The 14,082-nt window shown below is 39.8% G+C and overlaps 1 protein-coding gene across 1 annotated transcript in view; it reads left to right on the forward strand.

The window, feature by feature from the left end:
* Positions 1-11,867: 11,867 nt before the first annotated feature.
* Positions 11,868-14,082, forward strand: part of LOC137047485 (heat shock 70 kDa protein 12A-like) — a 31,555-nt gene continuing 29,340 nt past the window's right edge. Inside the window, exons 1-2 of the mRNA XM_067425213.1 lie at positions 11,868-12,167; positions 12,262-12,486. Coding sequence (XP_067281314.1) covers positions 11,880-12,167; positions 12,262-12,486 — 513 coding nt within the window. The 5' untranslated portion in view covers positions 11,868-11,879. The remainder of the gene's footprint in view (positions 12,168-12,261; positions 12,487-14,082) is intronic.

Consider the following 14,082-nt stretch of genomic DNA (forward strand, 5'->3'; position numbering starts at 1 on the left):
TTAATTAGTAGGGGTGTAACGATTCGTTTAACAACGATTCGATTCGTATCACGATTTGAGGTTGTCGAGACGATTTAAGGACGATATTGGTTCATTTAGAACGATATGATCCAAAACGATTTAGTGACTTGAAAACAATTCAGTAACTTTTAAGCCAAAAATTTAAATGAGTGAGACTGTTTTATTTCAACCGAATCGAATCGTTGTTAAAACAAATCGTTACACCCCTATTAATTAGTGCTCCTGTCGGAAAACAGGTCGGATGCGGTTTAACGCACTGTGGGTACGGGCAGGTGCGGATTTGAAAAATAGGACCCATGCAGGACTCTGGTGTAAATATAATCTATCGCTAATAAAATATGTTTTATTCACTGAGTGTAAATAGGATATAATCGTGTGCTTCATCCTTATGTCATCGCACGATGAAACACCGCCTCTACAGAATAATAAGCACGTGTAATTCAGTAGCCTCGACCACCGAATCATCGGATAACGCTAGCCAGCTAGCCAGCAGCAATAAACACACTGAAGAAGATAGCAAGATGTTGTGGAAGAACACAGTTGCTGCATAAGTGTGGCACGCCCATCAAAACCCAGCGTTCAGAAGACAGCCTCAAAACCAGTGTGGAAAAAAGCCTATTACTTATTATTTATGATGTTTTTGAATGTTAAAACCACACAAACGTCATTAGTATAATTTTTTTTTTTAAAGCCAGTTCATGACACCTTTAATATTGGCATGCTTCGCCTCCAAAAAACAAATCTGAAAAACTTTCTTTGTATGGGCAGAATTTCTATATGAACGTAGGTACCCTTCAGATCTAGCGTGACAAACTAATTCTGAGATTTGATTTGAGACACAACGAGGTTAAACATTAACACATTGTACCTGTATAGCAGTAGAGCCCTGTTTCAAGTGCTACCCCTGGCCTGCGAAAGGTGATTGGGTATGTGACGAGCAGGGTGGGGCCATGGGAGTGGAACAAGGCAGGTGGACCAAAGGCTAAAGCCTAGTTCACACTGCCCGATTTTTGCCCCGATTTTGAGTCGCCGACAGGTTTTGTGAAATCGCCGACAAATACCGAGATCACAGGCAAATCGGTGCTCATGCACGCGAGTGACAATCACGCAGTATGAATAATCAAAGACGCGATCAGAGAGAATCGCAGACGAGTCGCCGACGCCGGTGAGATATTTGGCATGCTAAATATCTGGACCTATTGCGATTGAAACTCCTGCTGTGTGAACTGCGTTCTGACTGAAAATTACACCGACAGCCAATAAAAGAGTGAGATACAGGGCAGCAGGACGTTCAGGGGGGAGTTATAGAGCAGAATATCAGTATTTTAATAGATATATTTACAATTCTATCAAACAGAAACAAAGGCCAAACATTTGCACATCCAGCCACAGCAGCAGCACATTACAAAATTATTTATTTACCTCAAACTGTCTTTGCAGAACACAATCCTGGCTCCCTCTGTCTCTCCAACAATTTCTTCCGCCATAATCTTTTTTCTTTTTCTCCACAAATCAGCGCACATACAATTTGAAGCAAACGTTGTGCAGTTTATCATTTTTAATAACAATTCAAAGTGTCGCGCGAGAACTCCGGTCTGACGCACGTGTGATCTCGCGTTGTTTACTTGTCACATCGTACGTGTGTTTGGGAAACGTAGTTTGCGCACCGGAGATAGAGAGAGTTGTCGGCGATTCTTCCTCTTGTTCAGTCATGCAGTGTGAACTCCTCTGTCGTCAAACCATCGGTCAGTGTGAACACAGCAGTGACTGAATGATACCCCAGATAGTCATGCAGTGTGAAAAGAGCAGTGATCCGACGAGTTCGTGCAGTCTGAACTAGGCTTTAGTGACATCTAAGAATCACACCAGTCTTCAATAACACTCAGGAGCTCCAGAAGGATATGAGGAGGAGGAACAATAGTGGAAGATGAGAAAGGACCAGGTCTGAAACATTTAAAGGTCCCGTTTTTTGTGTGTTTTTGAAGCTTTGATTGTGTTTACAGTGTGCAATATAACATGAGTTCATGTTTTGCGTGTAAAAAAACAGTATTTTTCTGCTGTTTCCTCTGTCCTAAAAACAGCCTGATGATTTCCTATGTTCTATGAAGTCCCTCCTTGTTCTATGAAGTCCCTCCTTCAGAAATACGTAACGAGTTCTGATTGGGCCAGCGCTTCCCGTGTTGTGATTGGACAGCAGCTTAGCGCACGTTGCCCGGAAAGGTCCCGCCTCTTACCATAACGTGAAGATGCACACGCTCAATATCCGCTGTTCTCCACGTGAGAGAGCAACGAGACCACGCCCCCTTTTTTGCATATTCCTGTGGGCGGAGGGTTAGTAAACAAACGGTTCTAGTGACGTCATCACAGCAGGAAGTGCAGGGGTGTAGTCCAAACCGGCCATTCGCTGTAGGCTTTGAAAGGGAACTTCTGTTGAATAAAATATCTCGCTTGGCATTGAACTTTGAGCTTATAAATTTATAAATATAAAGCCATAAATTTACAGGTATTATTTATGCTCTAACAGCAACGTTACACACTAACTAAAGTTTGAAAGATTGGATCGCGAAGAACAGGACCTTTAAATTTACGTTTATGCAGCATTCAGCCATGAAACGGCTGCTGATTGCTTTTATTTCATTTTTCTTTTTCTTTTTTTATCTTACGATTAAAGTTTATGTTGATCATTTGCCAGTTCCTTTCTCCTTCTTCCCTGAATTATGATCTACGTTACAATTGTATTTGACACTTGCTTCAGACGGCGCTGCACACTGAATGTGTTCCCATAATGTCAAAAACCGTGACACAGCATTCTGTGTCCCTTCAAAGGATCCACTGTCCTCCATTGTGATGGATGATTTATTGAATATTCACAATTAATGTATTGTAGTTTATTGGTTCTAAATAAATATTGTTAATACTTTGGTCCATGAGCATATGTGACCCATCACGGAAACCAGGGACACAATCGGCAGCTCTACTTTCGAGCACTTTTTTTTTAATTATGTGATTTTCGCTTTTTTGCAGAATCTGTTAGTTGAAATCACGAAGAAGCCCCTCCGTGTTTGAGATGGCATTAATGGTATATTTAAAAGCGTATATTCTGAGGTTGAAATCGCCTTGTTTTGTCTGTGTGTATTTCCATACTGGCTTTTGTTTTTGCCCCGCCCTCCAAGGGACGCGAGGCTAATTATTTATGCAGCGCTCTGGCTGGCTGTAGAGATGATCTGAGCGACGATGAAAGCGGCAAAATAAGACTGAATAATACCCTAAACTACAACTGAGCGAAGATGAAGAAGAGGAAGAATGTATCAGACTGGCGTCAGACGAGTTGGACCGTAAGAAATCAGAGGCTATCGATAGTAACATTTGACGGGGATAAAGACAGAGAAATGGCTCAAATCTGTAACTGAGACTATAGGGTTAGGGGTAAGGCGCAGGTCATCAAGTTTTGACTCAACTCGATCAGAGGATCGAATCTGCCTTTTGCCACACTCTCTCTACTCCCTTTTCCCATCACATATCAGATCGGAAAGGCATTGATTTTCAAAAAGAATTGAGAAAATGTTAGAAAAGTGGAAATAAAGCATCTAACGTGTTTATTAATAAGTGTTTCTCGGTTAGAGAGTGTGGCAAAAGGCGGATTCGAACCACTGATCATTTTGCGTCAAAACTTAATGACATGCGCCCAGTGGTGTAGTCTAGATTTTTGTAGTGAGTATACTGTGATGCCCCCCCCCAAACCAGCCTCATACGCACCCATCCCAGAGCAACACACAACAGACACCACCACACTTACTAATGCATAAAGTATGCATCTACATGTAATTGAGAGCTTTATTAAAGACTGATTATGTAAAATTACTAAGTAAGAAGAGCATTTTTTGCAGTGTGTGTTTACTGCAGTTCCATGTCGCGCATGCGTTCATATGCATATTCAGTAGTTAAAGCTTGCCGCCAAAACGTAACGTTATTTCTAAACCATCTATTAATAAGCTAACTAGGGATGCACCGATACCATTTTTTCTGAACCGATCGGATCCGATATTAAAAATTCTGAGTATCGGCCGATACAGATACTAAACCAATCCGATACCAATGCAGTTTTGTTTAAAAATTCTATGTAGAATTTCTAAACCTTAGTGTGTTGGATTGAAAATCACTCTTTTGTGAGTTAAAAACAATCAACTAAATACAGACTTCATTATTAAGAAAATCAACAAATAAAAAAATAAAAATAAAATCACAATCTATGACAAAAATAGCCTACTACTATATAGATGGTGAATAAATTAGATTAGTGATTAATTCAGCAGCAAAGGTTACAAAATGACGAGTGCACAATAATTGTATAAAATCTAAACATTTAGTGGGGAAAACTATCGGAAAACTAACACAGCCTATCGGAAAAAACTTTCCCGCCGTCCTCCCGTATTCATATTTTCCCGTAAATCTCCCGTATTGTAACCTGCGTTATTAAAAAATAATAATACCGGAGTAAAAAAACAAAAAAACATTTCCAATCTGAGCTCTGTAACTAGCCTCGCAACAACTGCCATCTGCAGTAGCCTACAGGTGGCTGTTGTCGCGAGGTTATAGTGTGTGAGGTCAGATGCCGACGAGTGACAATGCGGGGAAAAACAAAACAGAGACGGATGATGGACTTAACTAACGATAGAGACGGAAGGCACTCCTGCCAAAAAACCCAAACCCTCGTGTAAATACCCTTGATCATTGGGACAGCGAATGTAATTTTCTGAAGAGGAGCAGGTGGGGGACAGTCACGCGTGTTGTAAGTTTTGTAACTGCGACTTCATCATGTGCGACAGCGGAAGATCTTTTAAAGTGACAGTATTAACTTATAATGACTAGAGAACAAAAGTAATCGCTCACTAAATATGCTCTGCTCTTGAGTAAATAACTTCAGTACCTTTAATAAGGATTAATCTATATATAATTCATAACTTATGCAGTGCAAACTGATAACAATTTATGTATATTTCCCACTTGATAAGTTGTTATACAGGTAGGAAGAGCACAGGTACAAATAAAATGTATTATTATTATTATGGGTTTATGTGAGGACCTTTTCACTGCTAGATGGGGGAAAATATCACAGTGTAGCTTTAGGTGTATTTTTTGCCTAAGATCAAACAGGCTGTATTGCTCTATGTTTAGTCATGGGGCTGATCATATGGAGGTGACTATTGTAAGTCACAGACATAGCAGACCAGCTGGCAGCAGAAAGTTTGGCACATAAAAACACTGCAATGGTCCTCATATATTTAGCCACTTAAATGCATGTGCCTATTATTTTGTTTTGGCACAATAATGCTTATATGCCAATAATCACTGCTTTCAGCTAGATTCGTTTTTAAACACAGTACTTCACATTTAACTATTTTGATTTACATATTGAATTTACAACATTACAAATATAATTTACATTTAAAAATGTGGTCAACAACTTACCCTCTCATGTTTGCTTCACTACAATGTAAGCATAGGGCTTTATTTCCCAGTAACTTCCTTGTTGTGAAAAAGAAAAAAGAACTATTATAATATACTGACACTCTGTGTGTGTATATAAACATTACATGTTCAATATAACCACATACGGTGGCTTCAAAAAGTATGTGACCCGTGCTGGCAAAATGAGTCGCAATGAGCAAATTAAAATTTTTCTAAGAGCTATTGGTCGTTTTTAATAAAAACCCTTCAAAAAGGATGTATGATTTGTTTGAATCAGACAAAAAAAATGACTGAGCTTCACTTGTTTGAAATCAATACTCTCAGCACAGTAAATTGAGAAGAAAAAAAATCAAGTTAGATTCTTCTGAAGGTTCCAAAACTAAATAAACTAGCAACCATACCTTAAAATACCTGATAATAACACCAAATTTGACACATACCAAGTCCACATCAAATATCTATAGAAAAAAAAAATTCTCAAAAATTCCCCCAACAGTTTACCAAACGTTCACAACAGATAATGCTCCGGAGGAGGGCAAAGAAAGAGGACCTGAAAACACACAGACAGAAGAAAACAAAGAACAACAGTCCAGGGAGAAGTGGAAGGTGGGAGGACCCATGGGATGGTCTTGAACAGGGACGTCCAGATGAGGATCCAGGTCCCAGCCAGGAAGATCCCCCAAGGCGGCGTCGCAGGAGGGAGGAGCGATGTAAGACGTCACCTTGGGGATGACTTGAGGCGATGACGATGGTGATGCCCACCACGTTGACAGAGGGCCTATGGGGTGGAGCGAGACTGAAGATCTCGGCAGCCACAACGAGACCTCCCCCCCGAGGTGGAAGCAGGGATCCGGAGGACAGTGGTGGAGCAGGAGTGATCGAGGGCGGAGGTGAAGCCTGAGGGAAGGCGGAGCTTGTCGAGGCTGAAGGGATAGAGGGCCGGAGAGCAGCGAACGGCTCGCAAGTCCGCAGCAGAGGCATGGCAACATGTGACCCAGGTGAAGCCGATGTGCCAAGGGAGCCCTGCGATGCCGAATAGCCGATGGTCCTTGCTGGAGCCGAGGGAGGAAGGAGTGCGGGCGTAGGAGCCAGGATGACAGGTCAAGTTGGAGCAGAGCACTCGGAGGCTGGAGCCAGAGCCACGGGCTTCAGACTTCCAGGGAATCGGTGATTCCCAGTGGGTCCGAGGGGTAGCCGCACCACTGAGAGGAGGCTGAGGGGAAGCTGAGGGACTGATGGGAGGAAGCGATAACTGGTATGTAGGAGTGGCTAAGGGCTGAAGAGGAGACTGAAGAAAATAGCTGCTGATGACAGGACTATGGTCGTAGATGGCAGTTTGGAGAGGTGGTGGGAGAGGGAGGATGGGTGGGGTTAACAAGACGGATGAAGAAGATTCAGATGAGATGAGGGGGCAGAGGAAATTGGTCTCTCCAGACAAACACAAACTGTCCATTACGTTCCGGCAGTACTCACTCTCAGTGGCGGGAGGGCAGGCGGGGCTCGTCTCCATTCCCTCGAACTCCATGAGGACTCCCTCTGCGATGGAAGGGTCAGTCAGCTCGCACACCTGGTCAGATGGATTCCCCTCAGGTTTTGGTGAGATGTCCAGCTCCCTCGCTCCTTCCGTTGCGAGCTCTGACGTCCCTGCCGAGGTCTTCTCTCCGTCTGCACTGTGTACCTCCAGCCATTCCTCACAGAGAGGTGGTACTGGGCTGTGTCCTGGATCAGGAGTGGGGCTGGCGGCATACACGACGGTGAGTTGCAGGATGCCAGCACCCACTCCACATACGATGAAGAGCTCCCTCGAGGACCTTCCCCGGACAACTGTACTCGTGTGGCAGCGTTGAGACCCACATACAGGAACGAGCACAATCAATAGTCTGGGAAGGTGGTCTAATGGGCGAGATTCAAATATCGTTGTAAATGCCTCTCGAGGAAGCTTTCTCCCTGCTCAAGGCACATGAGCTCGACCGCGGGAAGGGTCATGATGCACGCAGGGGGAAAACGGAAAACAAAACTCTGAACACGAAAACGGAAAAAAACTCCTACAAACACTAAACGTCGTATACTTTTGTTTGTTGGGTCCATCGATCTGTCACACCAGAGGTGATCACAACTCACGAAGAAGAACTTGGAACAGGACTTTAGTTTACACACACTTTAATAGAATACTCACACACTGGTAAACATAGACATGTAAAGGGACGTGTATGTAGACGTCGACGGACAAAGACACTAAATACACACACTGAAGATGAATATAACGAGTTGTATATTATAATATAATATAACAGGTGATACAGATAACAGTTAATTAAACACAGCAGGACTAGACTAACCTAATGAGGGATGACGGTGGCAACACAGATATACATATGACAGTGGGTAAGATTGGTTTCCCACGCATTCCCACTCTTTCTGGCAGCACAGGTCACATTCTATTACTTAAATTAAATGATCTATGTTACTGCAAAGATAAATTGGTAACGCTTTAGATTACAGCCAGGAAAGTACTGTGTAAGTAAAACAAATTTATAGTGTAACTTAAGGTAATTGTAGTGTAACTGTAAAGTATGTACGTGTAGATATAAGGGAACAATATGTAATATTTGGGGAGTAAAGGGGTAACTACTAGGATTATTTATACTGTACGCATTACTGATAAAATATCAAACTGATAAAATATAAAACTAGATGACTTCTGCAGACCATCTAAAACTTTTGTCTGAACTAACTTAATATGAAATTTAGAAATAATTCAGAAATTGAATTATAAATAAATAAAATATAATTACCTTTGTTCTTGGAACTTCTGTTCTAGTTCATCCTGTCTGAATGTAAACATTTATAAAGTTTTCAAATATTAATATTATCATTGGCATCCAGATCTGAAGAACTCTTAAAATATTGTGCAACGTTTACTGTGCATGAGTGAATTTTAAATCAACCACTTACCTTGCATAATGTGGGTTCAACAATCCCTTCTGCCTTAAAATAGAACATATAGTCACACACACACACACACACACACACACACACACACACACACACACACACACACACACACACACACACGAGGAAAATAAGTATTTGAACACCCTGCTATTTTGCAAGCTCTCCCACTTAGAAATCATGGAGGGGTGTGAAATTGTCATCGTAGGTGCATGTCCACTGTGAGAGACAATAATAATAAAAAATAAAATAAAAATCCAGAATCACAAAGTATGATTTTTAACTATTTATTTGCATGATACAGCTGCAAATAAGTATTTGAACATCTGAGAAAATCAATGTTAATATTTGGTACAGTAGCCTTGTTTTGCAATAACAGAGTTCAAACGTTTCCTGTAGTTTTTCACCAGGTTTGCACACACTGCAGGAGGGATTTTGGCCCACCCCCATGCTTCACAGTAGGGACAGTGTTCTTGGGATGGTACTCATCATTCTTCTTCCTCCAAACACGTTTAGTGGAATTATGACCAAAAAGATCTATTTTGGTCTCATCTGACCACATTACTTTCTCCCATGACTCCTCTGGATCATCCAAATGGTAATTGGCAAACTCAAACTCCCTGTAGCCTTTTCCAGCCTTGTGGAGGTGTACAATTTTGTCTCTAGTGTCTTTTGTCGTGACCATGTCAGTAGTTGGATTCTTACTGATTGTATGGGGTGGACAGGTGTCTTTATGCAGCTAACGACCTAAAACAGGTCTATCTAATTTAGGACAATAAAAGGAGTGGCGGTGGATATTTTAAAGGCAGACTAACAGGTCTTTGAGGGTCAGAATTCTAGCTGATAGACAGGTGTTCAAATAATTATTTGCAGCTGTATCATACAAATAAATAGTTTAAAAAATCATATATTGTCATTTCTGGATTATTTATTTTTTCGTAGTAAAACCATAGTTCATTTTAGTAAGGGATCACCCTAACCTTGTTTGCTGGAAAACTAATATGAATATAACAAAACATGTATCTTGATGTGATAAAGTATTGATTTGCAAAGCAAGCAAGCTGGAATTGTTCTGTTATGAATGTGTGATTTTGTCAAATATATTTGGATCAAAGGAATAAGTACAGAAGAATCCTCTTAAAATGGTAGTGGCAGCATTTTATTGCAACGTTTTTTTTTTACAAGTATGCTGATGAATACAATGAGCATAGTGCAAAATATCAACAGATATCCTGCAATAGCAAATAAAAGGAACTCTCTTAAGGATTTTAGGGATAAGTGAGCTCTGTGCAGATCTGATTATCACTGGCAGATGCTTTCTAACATCTGCACATTTCCTTTTCTGAGGCCTAGTCCACACGTACACGGGTATTTTTATTACCGGAGTTTTTCCTCCTCCGTTTTAAAAAACAATCGCGTCCACACAAGCACGGTTTTAAAAAAAAAGCTGTCCACATGAGAACGCAAAACTACGCTATGATTGGCTGCCTGATTTCCACATGGGTCCCATTCACTGCACCGATGCAGATTGCACTGACTGAGGGATGCCACGGGCTCAAGTGAAACCCTTCTACAAGTTCCTTTACTTTGGACTCAGTGACAGGTAACTGTATACAGGTGCAGGGCCGAAGTGGACTGTAATAGCTTCACACACTTGCTTTACTATTTTGTATTATTGCATTCTGGCGCCTTTGTTCTGCAATACAATGAAATAACTGAACATGTATCTGTAGGATATACATGTGATAAGCGCTGTTAGTGGAGTCCACCGCATAGAATCGACTCACGTAAATCAAAGGGAGATGTGGAAAATCTGACGTCAACCAAAGGAGAGAACGGCGCGCACTTCAATTTAAAAAACCGAAATCTCCGGTTTCACCATCTACACGACAACCCTGTAACCGGAGTTTCTAAAAATCTTCACCCTGGCCGGAGTTTTCAAAAAAGTCCGGTTTTAGTAACCGGATACAGCGTTTGCGTGTGGACGAACAGCCAAACCGCGTAGAAAAAGCTGCGGTTTTGAAAATACCCGTGTTCGTGTGGACAGGGCCTGAATCTAGTGTTACAGATGTAAAGCATCAAAGTTAACATGTCGTAGATGTGATCAAAGTAAATTATATAAAGTAATGCTTTTTTACCTTTCTTCATCATACCACTGGTGTAATTCGATTATTCTCTGGAATCTGCAGCCAAACAATATTAGAGATTATTAGAGATATAGTGTTTATATATTTATTCATGCTTATATGTACTTGGAATATTTAGAGAGATGGTTTAGATTTATGTAAGGAATTACCTTTGAGTCTGATAATGTTCACAATGCAGGCACAGGTTGGAATTGGAGATATCATAATGCTGCTGGCTTGATATAATCAATAGGCATTAAATTCAATTAAGATATAGGATTATTATCTTATTCATATTAACTGATAAATATAAACACTCAAAACACTTATGTGTCTGTACATACATGTTTAACATTCATCATAATTCATCCTAAAATTAACATCTGACATTGATTCGCTGTACTGTTTCGACAAAAGTGAGATTTACTTTTCATTTTATTTGATTCATTTGTATTACTTGACCAAATGTGGTACTCACAGTATATACTATATAAATAGTGGATATTCATCAAATTTTTATATATCCCACCCACTAACAGGTGCCGTGATCAAGAGATAATCAGCACTTCACCTGTCAGTGGTCATAATGTTATGCCTGATCTGTATATGTATGTGTGTATGTAGCAACTTCAGTGATGGACTGTGAATAAAGAACAGACAGACAGACCTATGCAGTCTGTCTATGCAGCCTAACCTTACAGAAGACTGCACCTTATCTCGAAAAACCAGAATTCTTGAAACCCAGAATTCCCTTCAAGTCTTCGGAGAACCTAAGCAATCTGAACGAATCACGCATGCAATCTAGAATCTACTTTTAAATCAACATAGCAAAAAAACATACCTGTGACATAAAAAGACAAATCTGTCTGTTTTACTGTTGTTGTTTTTTTAATTTTTCTCTTTCTAAAACATAGCAATAAGTTAATCTAAGAAAATGGCCTTACCTCATTTTGGTATCCTGTTTGAATGTGTATAAAAATGGAAAAGGAAAAATAACAAATATTATGTTGTTTTTTTAAATCACAGACATATGTTTTTTTAGTACAGATTTGTAATCATTAAATTAAATAGTATTATCCTGATTTATTCACAAGGTAAATTTGTTAACTAGGCAAATTAAGTTTATGCTCTATTATGTCACTCCTATGTGGAAGTTAATATGAACATTTGGTTAAGACTTTCTGTTTTATACTCCCACAATGACTACACCCTTTTTGTAAGTGGGCAGGTGTACAAAACTGAAAGTATTATAAATGAAAGAGAGTCCAGTGTACACAGTCTAAAGCATACTGGTTCACAAGTTCTGAAACAATGACAGATTCAGTGCTTCACATTGCTATAGATTTTGGCACATCTTACAGTGGATATGCCTTCAGCTTTCAAACAAAGCAGCTTCAAGACCCAGTTAGGATTCCTTCCTGGGGTGCAAAGTATGGGCAGAAAACCTTTAAAACCCCCACATGCATTTTGTTTGACGAAGACCAAAAGTTTCTGGAATTTGGTTATGATGCCATGGTGATATATACACGCTTAACTAAAAAACTTCAGGCAAAGAAACAATATCTGTTTGAACATTTTAAAATGGAGCTCTATGAGAAGGTAAGTTTACGTAAATTTTTATCATTAGCATCATAAAATATATAGATTCCATAGCCCTTTTTAAAATTGATATTATGATTGTATTTCTGCAAAGGAAATCCACCGGGATATGATGATAACTGCAAAAAATGGAGCACAAATGAAAGCAATGACAGTTTTTTCTGAGAGTCTGCGATATTTGAAGGATCATGCACTGAAAAAGATTGAACAGAACACATCTGGAAGGAAATTCATTGCATCTGATGTGACCTGGGTGCTAACTGTACCTGCGATCTGGCATCCAGCAGCCAAACAGTTTATGAGAGAAGCAGCTATTGAGGTCAGTTGATAATATACAAATACAAATAAATAAAAAAAACTGCAACAGGTATTCCAGCATTTTTGGCAGTATGTTCACATAAATATAATGTTTTAAAGCAAAAATTTAAAGTATAGTTCACCCCAAAATGAAAATTTGGTTACACTTTACTTTGACCATTCGGTTTAGAAAATCTGGTAGTAATAGTTGAGTATAATTGGATTTGTCTAATTTAATAGTTGAGTTAGTTGAGTTAATAGACTGTTCGGGTTAGTAGAATATTTTGATATGTACTTGCAAAGTATAGTTAGTAGAATGTCTAAATTTAACTATTGAAATTAAGTATTACCTAAAAAATACGTAATTATTAACTCCAAACTCTTTCCAAACACATATTAGGTTTTTCTTTTCTTTCTGTGTAAGAAAAAAAGGTTTTGTTGACTCAAATGGGTTTTTCCCATGCACAAGTACAGTGAACAAAAACTATCAAGTTCCAAAAAGTAAAAAGAGAAAAGGGATCTAAAATGTAAAAATATTTTTTGAATGTAGTAAACTACTTTTTTGTCAAATTGCTTTGTCCAAAATATTTTAATAAAAACAAAAAACAACAACAAACAATCATGTTTTAAAAGGAGGCCAGTGTGCTCTACATATTCAGCTTTGTACTTCGGAGCTGAAGCATGAGTTTCTGTAATGAGAAGTAATGAGAGTAATGAGTAATGAGAAGCATTACTGTCACTCCATTCACCTCGCTGGGTAATTAAAGAGTGCACTTCAGCAGTCTCCCCTCCTGATTGTGCAAAGTTATGTGCGTGGAGTTTCCCTTGGTGCATCGGCAGTAGTGATGTTAGGTTCTTGAACAACTCGTTCTTTTGATCCGGTTCATAGCAAGTAACCGGTTGAGCCGGTTCATTAATCAAACTGAATCAAACTTTAGTTCCGGGTTCTGAACGAGCCGGTTCAACCAGCTGTCAAAGTTTGCCGAGGATTACAGAGGATTCTGATGATTGAGTTGGCGACACAAGTCTGAGGCACATCCTGGAAATATGGTTACTATTTATGACTACTGTTATTAAAGGGTTAGTTCACCCAAAAATGTTAATTCTGTCATTAATTCCTCACCCTCATGTCGTTGGACACCCATAAGACCTCCATTTAACTTCAGACACAGATATTAGAAAAGTTCCCTTTCAGTCGGTCACGTTCGACGTACGTCAGAACTAAACCGACGAATTGGGATCTGACTTTAGAGACCAATCCTACTTCGAGTGTATAAAAACTTTGAGTGTATAAAATAGGAAGTGGAATGATAGATCAGCGCTTTCTACTTCTGAGCCGAACAGTTGTGTTTGCTGTTTCCTACGAAGAGTGTTTGACTACGAGTTTAGTGAGAGCCAGACTGCCAGTGCGGGTGATACAGCGCATTAGCGAGTGATCGACTGACAAAGTGAAACTAAAAGAGCTTGTTGGTTCGGTGGGTGGTTTCCCATTCAAACAAAGAGCTGTTGGTTCACTGGGCGTTGTACAATACACATACACACTGAGAGCTCACACAGGCTTGCACAATCGTACTGTGTGGAGCCGCAGTTATCTCCCTGAGTGCTTCAGCACGCTAAA

The sequence above is a fragment of the Pseudorasbora parva genome, chromosome 2 (genome assembly GCF_024679245.1).
Source record: "Pseudorasbora parva isolate DD20220531a chromosome 2, ASM2467924v1, whole genome shotgun sequence".
In the NCBI taxonomy this organism is placed as follows: Eukaryota; Metazoa; Chordata; class Actinopteri; order Cypriniformes; family Gobionidae; genus Pseudorasbora; species Pseudorasbora parva.